We start from the raw sequence: 24,229 nt of genomic DNA, 5'->3' as shown, positions 1-24,229 counted from the left end.
TAATAAGTTTATTTATATATATAAAAAAACACTATGATTTTTGAAGCAATTCAATGTCTGATATACGTTTGTCATGGTAACTTTTATACATATTTTATTCATAAATGGTTAGTGCTCTGTATATGTACAAGAAAAATTTTAGAAGTTATTTTTACCCTACAGTTATATCAAAAGCAACATATCTTTACTGAAAGTCTGCTTGGTAACATTAATTTATCAATCAGCTTCTTGGATTAACTGCTATATAATATAGTTAACCATTAAATAACAATATATATATATATATATATATATTACAAAATTACTTATTCTGCAGTTATAACAGTTTTGCTAGAAAAGCCAACATACAAGATAATGCTTAATTGTATTATTAAATTATTGTTAAATTAGAGTACCATCATTAAAACTTTTTATAATTTAAAATATTCTTTATGCATTATATTGAAGTATTAAAGTATTCCTTCCTACTTTATTATCAAGTCAAACATAACTGTAGAATAAAGACAACTGGCATTTAAAAACTGTCTTAATAGTAACCTGTCAATAAAGCAAGAATGATGTCAAACATACAATGGCCACTTGTTAGATATTTTAAACAAGTGTAATTAGAAATAAAAACATTGTTCTTGAAATTTCACCCTTAGCAACTTACATCTCAGAAACTTAATCTATGGAAAATAAAATTATATACAAACTAAACAATGTCGAAAGAAGGAATTACCAAAAAGAAAAAAAATAAGTAAATGGAAATCATCTTCAGGTATGAAAAAACAAACAAAAAAACTATTACATGTAAAGTACAATGATGTATAATTTTGCATCATAATTCTTTAAATTCAATAGTTATTTAACTGTAACCTTGATGTCTTACTACTGTAAGTGTAAGGAAATAGTACAAATTGCATATTTAACTTAATGTAATAAAATACCTTCTGAGCTGGTTGGTTGAATTGTGACTGGATGAGTGCATAAGCAGGTTCTCTTTTACATGGTCTTAATAAACATCTCAAGATTATAATATTAATAATAGATAGCATCAAATTCACACATGGAATGTTCAGCTAGATGGCAATCTCATTTAGATGCTTTGTTATTTGCATATTCTATTACATGATACTATATCTTTATTCTTTACGTGTACAACAAGGAGAAAAAAAAAGGATAAATTGGAGCAAATGATTTCAGTGGTGGTGTTCTGTCTTTGAACCTGAAAAATACTGTAAATGACATCTTAATTTAAAAAAATACCTGAACTATTCATTGATAAAATCTATGATTAAGACTGGGCACTTAGATTTTATCATTTTTATTGATCAAAGGAAAGAAAATAGATACAAGATATCAGAAATTTATGTTTAGTTTGTTCAATTATGTTTTTCTTGTTTATCTATCATATCAATGGGAATATCATTCTTAAATAACCTTTGTTTTGTAAACAGTTACAGATCCTTGTGATGTTTCTTGATAATATTAGAATGAAACTTGAACATTTCAAAAAAAGGACCAGGAATGTTTTTCTTTACAAAAACTTTTAAAATTTAACATTATAGCAAGATGAGAGTATATGACAAAAAACATTTTGTATAAACTAGCAGATACTTGCAACTGTTTGGCACAAATATACAGGTACACAATATTATAAGATGCTAATGGAAAAGAAAACAGAAAAGAGAAATCAAGAGAGATCAGAAGAAGAGCTAAGTATCAGAGATTTTGTTGTTGTGAAAAGGTATTATTATTATTCCCAAACATGAGTGATGGTGTTGTGCAACATTTCTTTCAGAGAATCATCACTTGAGATAAGGGGTGGTTAAAGAGTGACTGCTTGTTTTGGGACTGAAAACAAGGCAGAAACTAACATTCTGGCATTTTTTCATAAGTGAAACCTCACTTCTTCAATAAAAGGTGAAGCTAAAGAATTGGATAGATTTGTTTCAGTCTATTTTCAACTAAAAGTCGCAAAAATGAGTAAAACAAATAAGTTATGTTACAACTTTTTGATGGTGCTATATAGAAGAAATGAATGCTGTTGATGTTACAGTAGACAAACACAAAAGCCAAGGTAAAGAAAACCTAGCCAATATCTATGCATTTGTGGACTTTGGTGCAAGAAAAAAAAAATTATAACCAGATATGATTATCTCACATTCAGTTATGTAACATTTTTTATTAACAAAACACAAAAACAGATTTTTAAAGCTCTAGAAAATGGTATTTTACTAGTATACAAGTCAACATCAGAACTGAATTAATACTGTTTTAAGCTTTTGATTGAGTGCTGTATTATGTCATGTAGATGGGCCTCAAGATTAAAGCACATGACCTTCAATTTGAGAGTTGCAAGTGTGAACCCCATTACCAAAAATGCTCTTCCTCTATGATTGTTGATTGTGACAGACAGCCAGGAATAAAATTTTTTCCTTACAAAATTACCAGCTAACACCAAACAATCTGGGATTAAAGAAAAAAATAAATTAGATAAGGTTAAGTAAAAGTAACTCTTTAAAACAGATTTCAGATGTATTCTTAAATGTAATGCAACCTTGCAACCATTATACTAGAAAGTAATGTGAAGTAGAGTATGGCAAATATAAAAAGAACTTTCTGTTAGACTGAAAACCATTATTGGATATAATAATATAATACAATAAAAATAAATTACAAAGATCTTAAACATGTTTCTTCACTGATCTGTAAAAGGTTGTGCAACTTGCTATATAGTCAAAAGACAGTTTAAAAACACAACAAAGAATCTATTTGTCAAATATATGGTGTAATGCTGTTCATTTGAGCCTAAGAAAGTTTATTTAAATTCACTTCAAATAAAAATAAAGAAGCACATGGAATCAAGTTGAACACAAGCCTTCTATGAAAATTAACACCTAAAAAAGTAACCTTCCCTTAAAAACAAAATAACTGCTTTGATCTGCCACTACTGATGTTTTTCTACAATAAATGTTTTCAGGATAGCATATTATACCACTAAATCTAGTCATCCACATTTAGATTATGAGTCTAATTCAACTACAAAAGATGAATGGTGTGAAAGTAGAGTTAATAATGCAATTTAGAAATACAATGGCATCCACACAACACATGAAATGAATATTTTGCAAACATAGTGGCAAACAACTTAGAGCTTTCTCTTTTACTCATAGTTGTCTATATAAATGCTCAATATAACAGGATGAATACACATCTTAATCTGATTAAACTAGATCAGCAGCTACAGAGAAAGCACTTATGCAACACGTGGTTTTCTAAAGTCATACTAGAAAATTCATTGCGAGTGACACGCAAGTGCAATGATATGTGACTCTGCCGTGCAAAGATTATATGTTCCCTTTTACATGATATTGCTTTAACCATTATTTAGAATTGGCAGTAAATGGTTATATTAGAAAAGTAACAGCAAGTAAACCATTTCCAAACATTCATGGATTGTGTGTAACTTCTGTACAGCCAATCAAGTAAAAACTAGTGTGAATTGGCCATAATATTTCCAGATCTTCAAGTATAGTTAAGAAGTTAGAGGATACTCAATGTTAAATGAGCCAACAACAATCTTCAAATAGTTTGTGTTATGTTGACAAACTTTAAAATGTTATTCTAGTACTTTAAAACATCTACTATTGATAAGAGATTCAATATCTAAGCAGAAGTTTAAATGGTGTACTGTTTGCCTTTCACCACCAGGTTTAAAAAAACAATCACAGTTTAGAACTTATTCATAAAACTAGTGCTGAAAAGAAACAAAGAAGTCCTTGCAACTACTTGGAGTGTTTCATTGACTCACACCAAGAAGCTATGATCCATTAGCCACAATGAATTCTTCCAGTAACTAAGGGTACTTAGGTTGCAGTGCAGAAGCACCCCTAGCTTTTTGCTGTGTTAGCAATGTTCATTTTTACTGCATAAGTTTTACATTGCTTGTTTATCAATAATTCATTCAAAGCAAAATCAGTGAGAGACAGTTTTGTTTCATGCTATAAATTCTTTATTTTTTGTTAGCATTGCCAGTGTAAAAATATGTGAAAAAAAACTTCAAGAAAAAGTTTTTATTCTTAGTATTTATGTAAGAAAGGATAATTTTGTTGGGAAATTTATTTTGCAGTTCTTTAACTTTTTGTGATGAGTTTAGTTAAACGTTACAGCAAGAATTGAAGTTAAAACTTTCTTTTAAACTTAAATATGTTGATGTTGGATTCATTTTACTTTAATGAGTTAATATAACAGCAACTGAATACATGGCTTCCATACTACACCAACACTGCAATTTTTTTTTTAAATGTGTTCCACTTTCAATGCATCAAGCAAACATTGAAATGTTTGAGTAATTAGAAATTGTAGAAAAAATGGCAAAAGTAAATTGACTACACAACACTGAATTTAGCCCGATCATTTAGACACATGGCAGGAATGAAGTAAAGCTCAGCAAGCTGGAGAGTATTTGTGTCTGTATGGATAAACTTCACTGCACATGTCACAAGATTTTTGTCTTATATTCAAATTGTTTTTTATTGAACTACGTGTTATACTAATTAGTGTAGCATAAAATCTTAACTAATAATCTACATCATAATGACATACAAATTTTCAGTTCTTAATTCTATAAGGTAATATCTATAAGAAATCCTGAATTTCCCCTCGTGTTATACAAATGATATTTTTTCTCATCTATTTTATCACCACTCCCCAGTAACATCAAATGTCATTTACTAAGAATAAAGTCATCATTGCTCAGACAAACCATAATTTTTATAGACCTCGATGCTCTTTGGTATTAGAGCTATCACACAGAAAATCAAACCCTCCTACCACATCCTTTCTTTCAGGATTTGTTAATAGATAATAATAAAAAGCTAATGTTTTCTTCTATAACATAATCTTTTATATTAAGTTTCTGAAACATAAGTGACAAGTACAAGGTTTATTCCCATGAGAATGTTAATGACAAACTTGGATGAATTTATAAGGACTCTTTTCACACAGTTAGAAATTTTGAGAGTTAGTGGTAAATTGTCCACATTTTGTTTGTTGTTAGCCTATGTTGTTCAGTGTATTATTATAAATAGATGTATATTGTTATGAGCTTAAATTTAGTTAGGATAAATTAATGTAGTTTCATGTTACAATTTCAAATCACTCTACAAAAAAAAAGGGGGGTACTTTAGATTTCTTTTGATTTCTGTTTTGGGGGTTATGAGATTGGTCAAACTGAGCAATCTTGTATAGAGAAAGAGAAAATAACAGACAAAATAAAGGTTTTCTGAAAAAATGGTTTGAAATGTATTAAGAAGATTTTAGGAATTACATAAAGGAAATTTGAGATTTTTAAGATGAAAGAAAGTATTTTTAATCTTAACAAGCAAATTACTTTGTACACACACCATTTAAATTTGTTTCAGAATTTTGCACAAAGCTACACAAGGACTATCTCTGCTAACTCTCTCTAACATAGCAGTGTAAGAGAAGAAGGAATGCAGTTAGTCATCATCACTCACTGCCAACTGTTTACTAACAAATAATGAGATTGACTGTCACATAACTCTCCCATGACTGAAAGGGCAAGTACGTTTAGTATGACAGGGAATTTGAACTCGCAACCCTCAGATTACGAGTCAAGCTCCCTAACCACCTGGCCATGCCAGACCTCAGACCATTTGAAACAAATACTTAATATATTTATAGTCAAATTTTTATTTTAAGTTTCATTAAAAGTATCTAATTCAAAAATGTTTTTTTTTTGTGTGTGAAAGATTTCTAATGTTAACTGAAAGACTACCAAATTTTTTGAAGATATATGCACTAAAATAAAAATAAGAAATATTAAATCTAGAGACTTCAAATGAGTACAAAAAGGAGACATTGTCAGTCAAATTGACAAAGTCCATACTGGGAGCATTATAACAATCTAGTGCATCATATATTTGCCTATTGGGTGAATTACTCAATCTTATTTTCTGTGTATAGCAGATCATTAGCTGCTTTTATTTTTGCATGTACAAACAAATTCACATTGGATGAATCTACAGTGTAAGATGGTTTACTGTACTTCTGGCATTAACAGTTTCTCATTCTAAGAAAATTTGCAAAAAAAAGCATTACCGAACTATTTGTGAGCAAATATATATTTGAAAGTGTTTGAAAGCCACCTAAGAACCACTGACTACAGCCACAACAAGGCAAGACATACAAACCTGATGAATAGAAGAAAGCACCAGTAATTATTATGCTTTCAACTTAGCAATTCAAGTGCATTTTGCTTAAATCATTCTTAAAGTGCAAGAGCAAAACTAATATTGAAAGCAAACCAATACAAAAAAAGTTGATCATTTAGATATTTATATACTGTTACTATTTAAAACTTACTGATTTGTTTTCCCATTGCATTTAACAGAACTTCTCCCCATACCAAACAATTTTTAATGAATTTAGTTTTTATCATTAGCTTTCAAGGATTTAAGGATTTTAAAAATGAGCTTCTTTGACTCTGCAACATGATATACTATGCTTGTCACTTTACCAAACATTTTTTTTTGTCAAAGAATAAACATGTGCACATGTTCTTATGAAACGAAATGGGTAAAGTTTATGGAAACCCTCCACAGGGTATTTTGCAACACTGAACATGTAAAGTTTCTGAAATGTAATTATCTCTTTAAACACAACTTTGGAAATCAGTGGCACACTTTTCAAATAGACAGTAGAATCAATATTATGTTTAAGGTCACACATTTAAAATTTAATTACATTTCACCAGTGATAAAATAGCTAAATAAACACGTACTGAACAGTATTTATTTTAGTCTGTTCTCAGGCCTCAGAATAAAAATGTAAAACTTGATTTGGACAATCCCTCTCCCCCATTTATATCACTATCATCACTCAAACTAAAATCCTAGATCAGGTCTTAATGGGTTTTTCAACACAAATAAATAAAAAAAAAAAATACAAGCACTGAAAAAATCTTAGTAAATATTAAGAATAATGTTATAATTATATTACATAAAGGAACTAATAATGTTTTGAATTATTTGAATAAGGGTGTTAGCTTCTCCAGATACAAACAAACTTGTCAAACTAAATCAAGTTCCCACTAATACTTAAACTAAGTTCCATAGGTATCTGACAGAATTAAACAAAACCTATTAACCCAAGCAGATTTTTTTTATTTTAAACAATCAGGAACTCAATGAATTTTATTGTATTCCTACACTACAAATGTAGGATGTTTGTTGAGTTTCATCATTTCTAATACTGGTACTTATAATCATGACTTAGTCAGATTTTTAGTTAAATTTTTAGGGAAATACCAAAATAGGAATATATCTATGTACTAAGAGACAATTTGTAATTATGAAGGGAAGTACAGAACTCTGAGAGTAAGATACAGTATGCTAGTTTCAATTTAGTCTTTGTATACCAATACTGCTTGATAAGAAACTTCATAAATACAGTACTGACTTATGTTTATAACTACAATAAAACAAAACAAGTTATGGATTGTTATGCAAGTTTTTTTTAAGTATCATGAATTTTATTAATAAGTGATCTTTTTTGCTCAACAATATTCTTTATGATGAAATAGATGATTTTAAAATTACTACCTCCTTGCTTAATCTTTAATAATGGTGTCATTAAATAAGTATCCAGCATCATTCAAACCCTCACACCACCAATGCATAAATGCACATGATGCCTTTATCATTTATAAAAAAATGAAACAAGATTATCATTGTTTATATACACAACCTTACTACTAAATATAACACATATTTACAATAAACCATCATCAAGGCCATCAACTCACTTACTTCAGAACTATAGTGGTAAATTTAATGAAGTTCACTATAAATAAAAACAAAAAACATTCAAAAGTCTTATTTTCAAATATCCTACCAATATTATTGAAGAAAAACTAAGTTTTTGATTCATTAGCCTTATAAAAATCACAATTGCCTGATTTTTCACACAGAATTTGATAACACCATGAAACACTGAGGTAAGAATGGATTTCCCCATCGGTATGTTAGATAACATGATCACTGACAGCTTAAACAAGCAGAAATTCACTGAGTAATCTAAGTAAATCTGTAAGATTTCAGTATCTATTACTTTATCTAATATTGTTAGAGCTGTTCTTTAAAATTCAAAATATCTAAGTTGTTTTTCATGAAGCTTACTTATTCATACAGTTTAGATGCATTTTAAAACCAGGATGGCAAATGGACTATTTTTTCATATACAAAAACAGCATGCTGCCACTGAAAATAGCTAATGTGTTTACCAATTTATGTATCCTTGATAATATCAAAAAGCCATGTATGTTATTTCCACAATGTGACAGTTATAGACTTGTGAAATAAAATAAGAAAACATGAAAGTTCCTATTTAACCAAAAATAAACATATCTTGGTTGATATTGATATATATGTTGGTTTTAATTATTTCAAGTTGTTAATTAAGGCCAACAACAAACAAATTTCTGAATCAAAGAGAACACTTACATAAATATACACCCTCACACAATATTTTCTTAAACTTTAGTTACTATGGGATAAAAATAAATTAATCTGCTCAACATAATGTTAAACCATTTTAAGAGTATATTAATTATTCCATTAGTTTATCCTGTGTTTCAGTGTATATTTTTTGTAATTTGCAACTTATGAAGTTGATTTGCTAAAAATAATTTTAAACCTGTGCATATGTTTTCATGTGTACATTCATCATAAATCTTTATATATATATATTCAGGTTTTTATAACTAAGATGTCATTTTGGCCACTGTAATATTATTGTCATCTAATGGTTTTCCAAAAGTTTCTCAGTCAATTTTTGAATCAATATGACTTTTACAATCATTAAAATTAAATACTAAAATTTATAACAAATTCAAAACATTTTTGATATTTTGAGTCTGAATGTTTTCTTTTAATTTTGCATAAACACTCACATATAAACAGTTTGACACATTATGTTTCATATTTGGGAGCTTTATTATACATATTAAGCTTAACTATTTATTTTTAAGTTCATCTGCCATTTCCAAAGCTGTGATAGAGAAAAGCATACATGTCATATTCTTCGGTGTTTTATGGATTTAGCAACCGCCCCCCTCTCTTTCTCAGAAAACCCTAAGATGCTCTCAATGGCATTAAGATGACCTTTGTTATCCCTTTTTGTAAGAAAATAATAAACAGCATCTTTCAAAAATTTCAGTGTATACTCAGCCTGATGATGAGGTGATCCTGTGGTAGCTTTGTGATATAATTCACTTCGATACAACTCTTTGGTTTGTTCTAATTCTTGTTTGGTCTGGCGCAGTTGTTGTAATAGTTCAGGAACTGATATCTTCTTTGGTGCTTGTTGTGCAAATTCTAGTACCTCATCAGCATGCTCAAATTTTGCTGCTTCTTGCCCTTTTCTAGGAAATACATTTATAATAACCGAGGTCAATTTTTCATAACAAATCAAAGAATAGAGAAATCATCACACTGTCAGTCTAGTTATACCTGTTTGTCAGATATGCTAATGCTTTTCTCATACACATATTCTGCATGTCCACTTTCTTGTTAACTTTTGTAATAATTAATTATGTCTTCACATATGAAGAGAGAACTGAAGTGCACAAAAAAGCTACAGCAAAGTGTGCTTCACTACAAAGCATATCTTCTTCACTTGCATAAACAAAACTTCAGCCAGAATACATATTTGTGTACAAAACTCAGCTTAAGCTGTATAGTGTACTTAATTGAGACATGATGATCTTACAATTAAGTAATACAAGAAAATATCATTTTGTAATAAAAAAATGAATAACTATCAAAATAAATCAATAAAAAATTACAAAAGGAAGAAGCATTTTTCTTGACTGCTGAACAGTTAGTTACTCCAAAATGTGGTGTATTTAAGCACAAATACTCAGGAGAATTGATGCAGTAGCAAGTGATGTTTGGAATGACCTTTGTTACAGAAAGTACTGTACTTTAATATTTTATATATTTATATGTAACATATATACAATTTATAGACAGATACAGTAACAATTTTATACCATAAACATTTGAGCCACAATTAATTTAGTGGAACTTTTACAAATGCAATAATACATAAATAATATACATACTTAAAGTTACAAGCAGTTATCAAAATCACATGTATTAGCTACACCTTGAAATTTAAAGTTATCAACAGATTAAAATTTTCTGAAAGAAATAACTGCAGTTCAATTAAAAATGTACAGCTAAATATCTCAAACTAAGCTAAATTTATCTATCTGAGGATAAAGACAGTCTTGTGCTATTTATACTACAAATTTATTAATATTATAAATGAAAACATACCCAAAAAAACTAAATATTAAATTCTCTGCCAGACCATAAGATGTTGCTACACATAATTATTGTAAGTGGAATATTTACATTGGTCTTTCAAAGCCAGTATTACAGTCATATTATCCTGCATACAGTTAAAGATTTAGTAAAAAATATGACAGAATAAATGAGAATGCTTTTCTGGTAATAAAGTGTATTTATATGACACCACAGAAGAAACAACTGACTGTACAAACCTGTACATTTTGAGGTACATTTGTTTGTGCCATTCCTCCTGAGCTGAAGTTTCTTTCTTCAGCTTTACAACCTGACATTCCAAGCACTTAATTTGATCAAGAGCCTTTTCATACATTGGTCGTAATTCAAGGTATCTGAAAATTTAACATTATGGTATATAAAACTGTACACCTGGAATATAAGTATTACCTTCATAGCACCAAATAAAAAAACAATAAAAATGTATCACAATAATGAATGAACTTATCTGTCAAAGAGATGTGCTCACTTGGATAAGCAAAACTGTTTAATTCATGAAGTGGTGTTTTTGAAGCTCAAATGAGAGCATTTACAAATGACAATCAAAATTTGTATTTTTCATTAATGGCTCCCATTCTTGAGAACTATTTACACAAATATAACATAGCAACAAGATCATAGTACTAATAGTATAAGTACTGTCAGACCAAAGAAACAATTTTGTTTCATGTGACATCTCAATTGGTCTTTTTTTTTTTTATTATAAAAATGGAAATATGATAAAATATATACCTTCAACTTTCTTGGTGACCCCATGCCTCTCCCCTTATGACTGCAAACCACAGTTTGGGAAATACTGATGAACAATCTAGTGTTTTTTGCTTTTGTTTAATGGAATAATCTTAATTTACTGTATGTACCACAGTTTAAAAATCCCCTTCCCCATAAGGACAATATTTTGGTAACATCTAGTGAAATAAAAATGTTCCTTTATGATTAAGAGCTGATTATTCTCTGGTTAGAGAGGACAGAATATTGTTTGGCATAAACCTAACATTCCTTTGCTAATACCTGAATTTTAGCTGCTAATGTGAGACTGAAATTGCAGAACATCAGTTTCCTGGAGGATATGACAATGGGAACATGAAATACATTTAAGAAAAGTTAAAAATAAAACTGTAAGGTATTCTTCATCTTAGTTGAAGCTATGAGACACCATATGAAGAATGATTGGTTGGTTGGTTTGGTATTTTATGACACAAAGCAATTAAGTTATCTGCACCAAACATCTGGTAAAAAGTTAACAATTAATGTAAAATTATTAAAATTCATAAAAATGATTTAAGGTAAAACAAAACAGTTTAATTTTTGAATTACAAACAAATAGCATTAAATTGAATTTTTTATATGTAGTTTACAGCTTTAAGACAAACTACAGTAATGCAAGTTTGTAAAGGACTTTCTGCAGCATAATTTTAATTATTATAAATTGCTATGATGACTAATGAGTAAGTTCAAACATCAGCGTTAGTCACCTATAGTTGGCCTTTTTTTCCAGTTCTGGTTTTGAGTTATTTGACATTATGGCTATTTTCTAATTTCAAATTGAAATACCACTTTAATTCTTAAAAGGGAAACACATTTAAAAGAGGTCTAATTTATAAATTAAAAAGTTAAGTAGCATTAAAAGATTAATGCTTCAGAAAACTAAAAACATTTGTAAGGTGGACAGTGCCACCATCACCAATAACACTTTTTAACATTGTGGATAAACCTTGGGACAAAACATGTTTAAAATTGGCTGTCATCGAGAGACATAATGACAGCAAGACAGTAAGATGTGGCTTATTGTGACCTGAGTGTCATACAGACAATACACTGGTGCATCAGGCCCAGATAAAGGAAAACAATGAGTTAAAAACCGAGACCAATGTGTAGTCCAGTTAGAACAACTCCCTCTTTCCGATTCAGAAGCAAGATGGCTAGAGTTCAATAGAAGGTTTTATTTGGAAAAGCTTCTTTTCACGTTGCTCAGTCCAAGTCAACTGCCAAATGGCATAGAACCTTGAATACAGGACCATAGTCCATGTATGGAACAGGCACAGCAGTGATAGTGCCAGAGTAGATAGATTTAGCTGCAATGTTGGCAAGCCCATTCCCACAAATACCAACAGGGCCTGGTATCCAGAAAAACTGTATACAAGTAGATGTTAAAGAGAAATGGGCCAATTGGATTTGAATGTCTGTAAGAACTAACATGAAGCAATTCCAGGGTCAGTAGAGAACTAGGCGAGTCAGTATAAATAGTGAAATTGGAGTTATGCTTAGCTTCTATGTGGATCCAGGGCAAGAGAAATAGCGCACAGTTCAGCAGTGAACATGGAAACTGTAGAGGGGATTCTACATGCAACCACCGAACCACAAGAAACCATGGCAGAGCCCACACAGTCACCTAATTTTGAACCATCCACATAAATAGGAATGGAAGGATGGTTCAAAAGATGTTCAGCAAATAAGAGAGTAGTTCCAACTGGGAGTAACTGCTTTTCTCAGATGATTTAAAGAAAGGTCACATTTGGTGATTGTAATGAGCCATGATGGGATGGGGTTGACCATTGGATACAGCAATGTCATCCAACTGCCCCTGGATACGAAGACCAAAAGGAACAATGGCAGATAGTCTGTTCTGAAAAAGCTTGGCCCATCAAGGAAAAAAATACACCCCCATGTGAGATGCTGTGGTAAGGACTAAAGTTTTGAAGCATACAGTAAAGACAGTTGGAAATGGCAAAGGAGCAGAGGAGGTTCATGAGCCTGCACATAACCTCTGGACTGGAGAAGTGCAGAAAGCCCCACTGCAGAGATGAAGTCCTTGATAATGAATGGGGTCTGGCATTTTCAAGGCCAAGGTCCTGGCAGAGCCACAGACCATTGACCCATAGCCCAGTTCTGATCAAATAAGATCATGATATACCTGTAGCATAGAACATCAATCCACCTGCCAAGTGGTGGAAGAGAGGACACAGAGGATGTTCATTGCTCTTGTACATTTGCCTTGTAGCTGTTTGATGTGTGGTGTAAAGGTCAGCTTATGGTCAAAGATAAGCTCCAAGAACTTTGTCTCAGGGACCACAGGTAGCACAACTATGGTCTGTGGTCCACTTCAATAAACAATTGAGGGCAGTCTGTAGCTGCTGCTCAATATACCTCATGTTCAACAACTGAGATATGAAAGTTGTTGACATAGAGCCATTTTCAACACTAAGAGAGAGTTGTTTAGTGATGGCATTAATCTTTATACTGTAGTGTGACAATCAAAACACAACCCTAAGAAAAGAATGGTAAAGTGTCGAATGCACACATTCTTGGAATCTCTTTTCCATTAAAAAATTTTAATAAAAATGGGCAAATGACCATGTAACCCATATAAATGAAGGTCTCACAAAATACCATACCTCCATGTAGTATCATGAGCCTTCTCAAGGTCAAAGAATACTGACAGAAATTGTTGTCATTTCAGAAAGGCTAATCTGATTAATGTTTCAAGTTAAATCAGGTGGTTCATGGTGTAGAGCTGTTGCCAAATTCGACACTGTGTGGGCAGGAGGAGGTTATTTGACTTGAGAAACCAAACAAGAGGTCTTATAGAGACAGTTTTTCAAAGTAATTGGATGGCAGTTTGAAGGAATCTTGGGATCCTTCCCAGGGTTAGAGAAAAGTAGGTCAATAGCCAGGCACCAGGCATCAGTAAGAAAAAAAATTATTCTGCCAGATATGGTTAAATTCAATCAGAAGAATAGCAAGAGAAGCAGTAGATAGATAGTGCAGCATCTCATAGTGTACATTATCAGGTCTGATCAATGTATTGCCACATCAATGAAGGGCCAGTTCAAGTTCCACCAGTGTAAAGGGGCAATTATGATCAGAGACACAATCAGCTCAAAAGGAAAGAGATGATTGCTCTGCCCAAGACTTGATGGCTAAGAAGGTGGAGAACAAAGCAGAAGCACTAGAGACATGGCAACAGTTTTCACCAAGAGTATCGGTGATGCTCTGGATATCAGTTACTTCCTTTCGAATCTAATGATGTCTGTTAGGTTAGTGTTCCCCAGGATTAAAAAGGGAGATGACAACTGTTCAATGATAGCATCAAGGTCAGAATGATCACTGGTCTCTCCAGGCAATAGGTAGAGAGAAAAAAACAGTTATGGCACAACCAGAGGAAACATGGATGGCTATGGGCTCCAAGGGTGTGTCGAGTGGCAAAGACATGGTGGGCAAATGCTGATCAACCAACATTGCCACCCCTCCATGCACTTGTTTATCACATGGCCTGTCATTTCTGCACAAAGAAAACTGCCAAAAGGTGACTATATCAGCAGGTTTCAGAAATGTTTCCTGTAAGGAAGGACAAAGAATGGTAGGAAGCAGTCAGTGCTTTGATGTCATCCAGATTAAAATGTAAACCTTGACAGTTCCATTGTATCAAGGTGGCCATTTGTATTTATGTGCAGGTGAATTGGGTGGAGAGCCCTTCTGTTTATGACCACATCTTTTTTTTTATTTATTGTCTTTATTCAAGGGAGGTCTGTTGACCTCCATGAATCCTCCCCTGAGTCAATTGTGCAAGTTTTTGTTGTTGAAAGAGAATTTTAGCAATTGAGAACATGAACAAATGACTGTTTTGCATCTTGAAACAGAGAAGATAATGTACCCAAGGAAATGCCTGTACACAGAACTAAAGAAAGTGGGGTTTGCTGGAATGAATGTTAGGGATAGAGATGGATGTTGACATTGATTCATCAAGTATTTTAACTATGGAGGTCAAAAGACTTTTCATATGGTTTGAGAATGATTCTTTTGGAGGTACAAAGAGATCCATCTGCACTCCCACTGTAGTAGTGGAATGAAATGCAGCAGCATACATCTAAGATGAAGGGGTGGACAACAACTTTTGAGCCTCAGGGTAACTAACATTTTGAATCATCTTCAAATGCTGCACCTCTTTTTCTTTCAACCATTTCGGGCAAAAACAAAAATGGGATGGGTGAAAGCCATTGCAATTGACACAATGAAGATATATTTCACACTCATTGGTTCTTGCCACTGCAATAAGCACACATCAAGGAACCACAACATGATGTCTTTGAGTGACCAAACTGCTGACATTGGAAGCATCTGAGAGGGTTTGGAATGTATGGCTATAACTTGCAATTAAGATAATCTGCCTTGATGGCAACAGGTCGATGCCTTGATGTAAATGTTAAAATGAAGATTCTGGTCAGCATTATATTTCCATCTTTGCAAGTGGAGATACGCCTTACTGCAGAAACTCCTTGGGTGGAGAAACCAGTGAGAATCTCCTACTCAGGGATGTACTTCAAATCCCTCTTAAAAATAACTACCAATGATGAGTTCAAAATATCATGGGCTGTAACCTCAAAAGGTATATCCCCAATCACCTTTGAATGCAAGAGGAGTTCACTGTGTTGAGATGTGGATGTTTCTACCAATGAGTCACCACAGCAAAATTTCTTTACTGACTTTGAAGAGCCAGCAAGCCCCTCTTGTCCCTTCTGAATTAAAAAGGGAGATGTCTGCCCTAAAGGTTTCTCTAAAAGAGAATGCAGTATAAAAAAAATGAAGTACACGTATTACAGATGTTGAAGATTGCTGCTCAGAATCTTCAAAATGTGGTCATTTACCTATGGACTGTTTTTTTACTATTTTATTTAAGTTTATATTTGGAAGATCCATAATAAAAATTGTTTCAGTGCCCACTAACCCCACCCATCATGGAGCCCTACAAGAGAATGTAATACAATGCCATGGTTTCATGAGCACTATACACCATACCCAAATGCTAGTATCAGATACAATGTCCACACCTGTTGAGACCATCCAACACTGGTATTTGGTTGACCGTAGTGCAAGTGGACCAGCTGATTGACCCTAGGAGGGCCACCTCAAAACTGCCCATCTAAAGGTGTATTAGGGTTGGACCCCAAAACTACAAGGATCCTCTCCTCCCCTTCATGGGTAATCACGTATGGCAAACGTGTGTGAATTCTTAGGAGGTAAACTAAAAGAACCTTTCCCCTGGGAGGTCCCCTCACCATGTAAAGGAATGGGTTGAAAAATGATTTTTACATCTCTGATGTCTCAAATATTACACACTGAAGCGAAAAAATACCAATCAAAGCATTTTTAATTATTGGAAGGCATCCTCTGTTCCCTTCCAGAGGACATGACTCTCTCAGAAAGCACCAACACAGTAGATAGGATTTTTCTCTGGGATGGGACAACTGCAAAGGTGTTTGTAAAACATAGTCCTGACTGAATTAATCCATTCAGACACAAGTTTCATATTATATCACAATGCTCCTCTAACTGTTAAAATGTGTATTATGCACATTATAAGTAGGAACTATGTGATAATTAAGCAGGAAACATAAATGAACTCACCTGCTAGTGACATACATGTGTTGAAGAATCAGAGGTAAAAAGAATCTCAAAACTGAAGAAATAATATGCTGTACATTAAATTATATCAACATGTTCTAATTTGTACACATGCCAACCGACATAATACACTGCAAATGTATTATAACAGGATGCTTAAAGACATCAACAAATAGCAATTGGTGAAACTTAACCAGAAATATACTTTTAAGGGGAATTGGAACATCACAGTAAAGAAGCCGGATCAACAATGCAGACAATTTGTTGATGTAGTTAAAGCATGACCTCAGAGTTTCCAAAACCCTGTGAAAAATTCAGTACATGTTAAATAGCAATAATTAATATTGACAGTACAAAAAAATGATGTTCCAAACAATAATGAAAACCAATAAAAGCAGGTAACACAGCACATTAGAGAAATTTATGAAGAATTTGCTAAATTACACATGCTTGAAGTTTAGGAAAACAAAATTTTCATACATACCTAAGAATAAAGACACATAATGGTAAATGTACAATAAATATTTAAAGAAAAATGATTAAATAAATAAGGCCAAAAAATAACCTAATGCAACAAGGTCCAACAAGTGAAAAGCAACAAGTGGAAGAATATATGTAAATGGACAGAAATTAATTGATTTTTATCCACACATTCAGCTTAGTAGATTCAGATATCTACTCCCATGTCAATGAATGACAGGCAATTAGTTTTGTTCAAACCAATCAAAAAGCAGTTGTGGTTTTGGTTTGATAGAAGACCCCAAAAATACCAATCTGGTGAAAAGAACCCCAAGAAGAATTGCATTTATACCAGTTAAGTAGAATAAAACAACATGATTTTGGTCCTGAAGATCTCTTCTTGGTCCAGGATATTTCCAGAATCTCCTCCACACTTCTGAATTCAGAATGGCTCTACTACAAAGCTGGGAAAACATTTGCCACACACATTTCCTGCAAGCAATCACTGCTGTATCTACACAGTCTTGCAAAGTATATAGTGAATGTTATATCTGACAAAGTAATGATTAAGAGTTAATTGTTTAAAATCTAACAAAACTAATATAAGATGTAATAGTTATTCAGAAACCTATTGGAAGAGATATCAACAGAACTTCATAAGATAATTATGTCTGAAAAAATACTTCATGTTAACCTAGTTGATAATTTGCTTGTTCTAGTTTCAATGTCAATAAATCTTATAGAAGGTTTGATTAATGAGAATTTAGCTTCCCACAGTGAAGGATTTAACAATTTTGATGTAGAATATTCTGAAAATAATTTCAGAACTGTCGATATATGAGTATCTCAAAAAATAGTGAATTGTACTTTTTTGTGTTGCAATAATTAGTCTCAGAGTGAGACTAATTCAAAATGTAAACTCCTGGATTTAACGGCTTATGTTTAACCCAAGACTGTATAATATGGTAATTAAATATTCTGCATTTGTAACTTGTGTAAAGTTGATTCAAAATGACTGTCTACCAACCACTTATTACAGTTATTTTCTCTTGCAGCCCAAGTTTGAAGTATAAAGGGTCAATATGAGAATAAGATATTCCAAAAAAGAATAAAGTACACAAATCCCATTAGACAAGTATTTAAAATAATAATTTTTCAACAACACCTTCATCAGATGATAACAGCCTTTTCATAAATGCATATGCATAAAAATACAAGCTATTCATAAATTCCAGGTAACTGTTAGCTCTTTTTGTCTAAGCTAATGGAAAGTACAGTAGAAAAAGGTGTACATGTAGGTTAAAATCAAATATGAAAATACAATACCTACGATTGTTTGCCCATCTATACATAACCATATAATGCCACTTACATCAGCAAAAATATACACAAATTACACATAAAAGCCTGCAAATATACAGGAGTATCAATTAGAATTAGTAAAAACTTTCAAAACCACTAGACTTCACAATTAAAATGCACAGTGAAAACAACAACCACTCTACTTGGATTACAAATATCAAAGTAAGCTCTTCTGGATCATTCAGAATTGAACTTTTAAAGAGAGTTTGTTTATTATAAATGAACTCCATACTTTAAACAATAACATAGTTTCATTAAAATTAAGTCTGTTTTAAACAACTTGTATAATATTGTTATAATTGTTCCATTATAACATTCTTTCTTGTTTCTGCATTTGTCTTTTATTTCATCCTTTTATTCTGTATTTCAATTATTCTTTATAAAATGTTTGAACCGTAAAATTTTTGTACCTAATATTTTACCCTGTTGAAGATGAAATATGTACATTCCAAAATGTTTGAGGATTAAATGTTTGTTTTCTGTACATGCATATATCAAATGTTCCTTGTTGCTGCCATCTTTCTACTATAAATAATTATGTATTTGAATTTCATTTTATCCATGTACATGTAAAACAACAAAATCATTTGCACAGACACTTGTAAACTGCACATATTTGTATATAAAATTCATCATGTATAAGCTGTATGACCTTTTGTTTATTATCTGTGTTTATTTTCAATATATCAGTAAAATTCTGTAAATGCTATTCTTCTGTATACACAAAGTTTTTCATTTTTTTTTCTCTTAAAGACAAATCAAAACCTTTACCTTGCATTAATATCAGCCAGGTGTTGTGAAAGATTTCCAATTTCATTATCATGCTTTTCTTTCAGTTCTTGGTAGTGTTTAGAATACTGAAGCTTTAGTTCTTTTAGCTCCCTTTCATAGTCTTCAAATGCATCTTCTTCAAAAATTACTAAATTTTTGTTTTTGGTTCTCCCAGAACTTCTTTCGTTAGTTGTACATGAACAGTTCTGTGCATATTCATTAGATGTTCCTACTTGAACACTTTCCTTTTTATTTTCTAAAACATTTGTTGTTACCAAAGTATTTTGATTTATGATTTTCAAAGATTTGTTTTCTTTAGAGGTTAAACAGTTTTCATTACTATTTGTTGAAGATGGTCTTTCAGTACTCTCTTTTACTTTGCATGGAGAAGGTACTAAGCACTTCTCATGCTTTAAACTTGCATTGTCCACACAACAATCGTGTCCAGATACACGTACAGTGGATGTTTCATTAGGAGTGGTAAACAGAAGTAATTCTGTTTCAGACAGTTGAGACTTATCATTAATGTCAAAATGTGTTTCCTTATTTGTTAATTCATCTCTTGAAAAATTATATGTATTATAATTTATATTTGAGCTAAATGTTTCTTGGTCAGAACTACAAGTGTCATGCATTTCACTAGGTGAAGATAATGATCCCACATCTGAAAGAATCCCACTGTCTTCTAAAAATAGAGACTTTTCAACATCAGTACTTCTTTCATTGACCAAATCAACTTCCTCTATTGTATCTGAAGAGCCAGAAATCTGAGTTGACAAAAAATGCCTTGGAGCATCTATTTCATTTAGCACAGGTGATGTAGAAACAAGTGTTCTTCCTGATCCTGCATCTGGTTGCTAGACAAAAACAACATACATTCAGTGTTTGAAATTTCATTAATGATATGCAATAAGAAATGATATTACTTAGAAATATCAAACAAGGATGTATCTGTATGACATATGTACCAATTATTAAATACTAATATCCTGGCATCTGAACATACAAAAATATACTATTTGCTCCTGGTCAACTACAATATTTCTTTTAAAGGTACACATTAAGTTCCTTTTCTTATGGTTACAGTTACAAGAATTTTGTGTTAGTTGGTTTTTGCTAATGTACAAACGTGAACAGTTGTATTCGCATCTTGATGCATAATAAGTACAGATTCAGCTAGTTTATTCAGTTGTAAAGCTATGAATGTGATTCACAAGCCAGGATTAAAGTAGCTCTTATTTTTGATGCAAATATGTTTGAGGTGATTGTGAAAATGCTATGCTATGATATTGTTATACTAATTCTTATATCAGCTCTGCCTTTAGAATACCAATAGTAATTTCTACTTAAAATGGTTATGAAATTTTTGAAGTCAGTTTTATAGAATTATGTTTTCTCTTTCCCATGTTGCTAAATGATGGCAAATATCCCTGTTCACTGCCACTGACAACTGATAAAAGGAATATGTATCAACACAAATGCATGACATAATGAAACATGAGGAAAAATACAATCAACATATGTAATATGCTGAAATTTACGTGATTTTTTTCTTTAAGTGCCTATTTCATAGAAAAAGGTTTCCATGTCTTTCTTGCAATTCTTTTGTTTTGAATACTGAGGTTTTATAAATAAGGTAACCTTGTGTTTTGGGATATTTTTTATCATACAAAAAGCTCCAAGACACCTGCTTTGGATAATACTTTATACAGAAAGTAGTACACGTAACTCACACTGGATAAATAGCAACATTTTATATTTCTACCAATTTTAACAACATATCAGAACCATAAAAATTTGACTACTCAAAATGTTATGTTTATATTATGTAGTTAAAATAACAAGAGGAGACTGATTCACATGATGTCATATCTGAAGATCCATCAAAATAAAGAGATTCTATTCATGCAACTTATATTTCAATGATTTTCTTTTCCTTCAGGTTTTTGAATTAAATCTCTTTTTAACATTAAACCTTTCTTCCCTCAAGTGTTCACATTTTGTAGCAATAATACATGTATAACACATAAAATGTTTATATTTACTTAAGCCAATGAGATTATCTGGAGATAATAGGTGGAACAATACCCTTTTATCTATCCACTTCAGCAAATTCTATATGGAAGGTACATGTACACCAGGAGTTCAAAATATGCAGATATGACCTACAGCTTACAAATGTCATTTGTTTCTTTGATTCTTTCATAAATTGAAATAACAGCCATTATTCATCTTTAAATAGTTCAGCTTACATGTAGCATTTATTTTAACATTTTCTTTAAATAAAAACAATTCATAAATGCTACTCACTACTCACCTTTCCTTAAAACAAACAGCTAATGTTTCATGTAACTGATAAGTTTTGTGCATGCACTATGTATTGCGACAATCTATGAAACAGTCAACATTAGACAAAAATCCAGTAACAACTAACAGGGCAACACATCTTTGTGCAGCAGTCTCCAAGAGCATGCTGCATACACTCAAATCTATCTGAAATACATTTTTGAGTAAAAAAATTTTATCTTCAAAAATGCTACTCACTTCTCCATAGAACAAATAATTAGAAATTCACATTAAAAAGGTGGATGGAACAGTATAGAAAAATAAATTAAACAGATGAGTTACTTTCTGAGAATAATGAGGGAAGGGAAAAACTTGTGGAGTGTAGCACCCACAAGATGGGAGGGACATAGTAGCAGCATCACACTGGAAAACAGCATTCATCCTAAGTTAAAAGATTTTTGCCAAATACAAATTGTACTGCAGATAGATACTGTTAAAAGAACCTCCTGTGTGGTGGTAAAATGTTATAAAAGTGGATGTAAGGTAAAGACTACTTGAATGGCCTGTATATCTCAGGGGGTTGGCAGATTATGTACATGCAATATGGTTATGGCAACAAATCAAGCCATACATAAAAAAAAAAATACAATCCAGATGGTATACTTACTACAATAAACAGGTACAGGGTTTAATCATTCCAGACCTGTACCCTGTGGAAAAAGCAAGACCTGGCTCTAAACAATTATTCCAGTTCTTAAGATAGGGGGTGAACTGTACCATACTTTCAGTTAGACACCCTTAAACTTCTTCCAAGAAATACATGTATCTTTACAGTCTAATACCAGTGACACAACACTAACCTGAAGGGGAACTTCCATATAAACTTCCATAACAACTTCATACTGGGGAAGCAAGGATTATTCCACTCCACTAGTAGAAAATGGGTGAGAGGAATTTATATAGGGCAGAAACTAAAAAGTGGTATGGAAATCAAACAGGAATAATATCATTTGCATAAGGTCTAAAACTGAGAGACTGTGCAACTGATTAATACAAACAAGAACAGCAACATATGGCCAGAATTACTAGCAAACACTCCAACCACATGGTCTTTTTTTTTTTAATTCAAGTAGCTGTACAGCTTGAAAAGTAAATGCATAAACTGCTATGGCAGTCTTGCAAAAACCCCATCTCAACAGCAGTCTCTGAACAACGGCAGATTGGCTTAACACTTACTTGATCTGGACGTCAAAAAAGAGAAGTACTGCCAGTAAAACACCACCAGTTGTTAGGTTCTATTATTGCCAGTATATATATATATATATATATATATATATACTGTAATGTATATGTAATATGATAAAAAATGTTTGGACTGCCTTCCATATTTCTATCTGCAACCTCTCAACCAAAAGGCATCCATGTCCAAAGATAAGAGAAGTCAAGAGATAAAAAACTGGACAGGTGGCACAGAAAAGTCACATGAAGAATCTCCCAAAAAGCAATAGACAAGTCTGTTGAGTTCTTTAAATCAAAACAGTAGGGGTGCATGGGATATTTGGCTCCACATTTGGAAACATTTGGCTCCATCCGAGTGTCAAAGTTAAAGACAGCCAAATCTTGGCATTTGAAAATAGCAACTAAGCCCTAATCTTTGTGGCAAATTATGCTGTGCTGAAGGTTACAATAAGTAATTGATTTAGCTGAAAAAAAGTGTTCCAATCAACAAAGACTGACCACCCATTGAATGTTGGGACTTCAAAGATCAAAAAGTGTTAATAACAAGCATGAATTGAGAAATGCATTTCTGGGAATTTTGAGTTCATTAGGGTTAAGGTTTGAAAAGTTGAGAACAGGCATTAATCAGCATAATGATTCTATAATGTGTCAACACCTCCATCTCTGTGTTACTTTTATAGGCCCCAGAAATTGCACATAGTTGATAACTAATTTCAATCGTTTTATTATAATAAAATGAAAATTCCAAATTTGTCAGTTGTTTTTTAGTTTTTACCCTGTATATCACTTCTTGCTGTTGTGTAAAGTAGAATATTACCTTTAGTCAAAAACTTATTTTAAATTGCTATTTTAGTTATTTTTTAGATCAAATGGTAAACATGGCTAGCTTGATCTGGAGACATTTTTTTGTTAGAAAACAAGCTGGATCATTTTCCTAAGTTGATTGATTGATTGATTTAGTGTTTTATGGCACAAAGCAGCGAGGCTATCTGCGCCAGACATTCGGTAAAAATGTAAAAAAATAAATGTAGTAATAGACATAAATGGAAATGAAGGTAAAACAAAAAAGTATAAAACCAATGTTGACACCTAGTCTACAATGTTAAGATAGAAGGCAGAGTATAAGAAGTTGTAAGGTATTTACTCTAGCAAAAAGGTAATGATCATAACCCGCCAGGAAGACTGACAGGTAAGTTCAAGAACCACCGTCAATCACCTGAAGTTGGCCTTTCCAGTCCTGGTTCCGGGTTATGTGTCATAGCAGCTATTATCAAAATGTAAAAGAATAAAAGTTTTAAAAGACACTCCGCAAAATCGTAATAATGAGTAGCCAA

The 24,229-nt window shown here is 32.1% G+C and overlaps 1 protein-coding gene across 4 annotated transcripts in view; it reads right to left on the bottom strand.

The window, feature by feature from the left end:
• Nucleotides 1-2,156: 2,156 nt before the first annotated feature.
• Nucleotides 2,157-24,229, bottom strand: part of LOC143252816 (uncharacterized) — a 32,349-nt gene continuing 10,276 nt past the window's right edge. For 3 of the 4 annotated variants that reach the window (XM_076505546.1, XM_076505547.1, XM_076505549.1), the window contains exons 3-5: nt 19,371-20,227; nt 10,577-10,711; nt 2,157-9,430 (exon numbers count right to left, since the gene is read on the bottom strand). In XM_076505546.1, coding sequence (XP_076361661.1) covers nt 9,082-9,430; nt 10,577-10,711; nt 19,371-20,227 — 1,341 coding nt within the window. In that variant the 3' untranslated portion in view covers nt 2,157-9,081. The remainder of the gene's footprint in view (nt 9,431-10,576; nt 10,712-19,370; nt 20,228-24,229) is intronic. The other variant, XM_076505550.1, reaches the window with a different exon arrangement.

This window comes from Tachypleus tridentatus, chromosome 6, assembly GCF_004210375.1.
Source record: "Tachypleus tridentatus isolate NWPU-2018 chromosome 6, ASM421037v1, whole genome shotgun sequence".
In the NCBI taxonomy this organism is placed as follows: Eukaryota; Metazoa; Arthropoda; class Merostomata; order Xiphosura; family Limulidae; genus Tachypleus; species Tachypleus tridentatus.
This window is presented reverse-complemented; position numbering and strand designations above follow the sequence as displayed.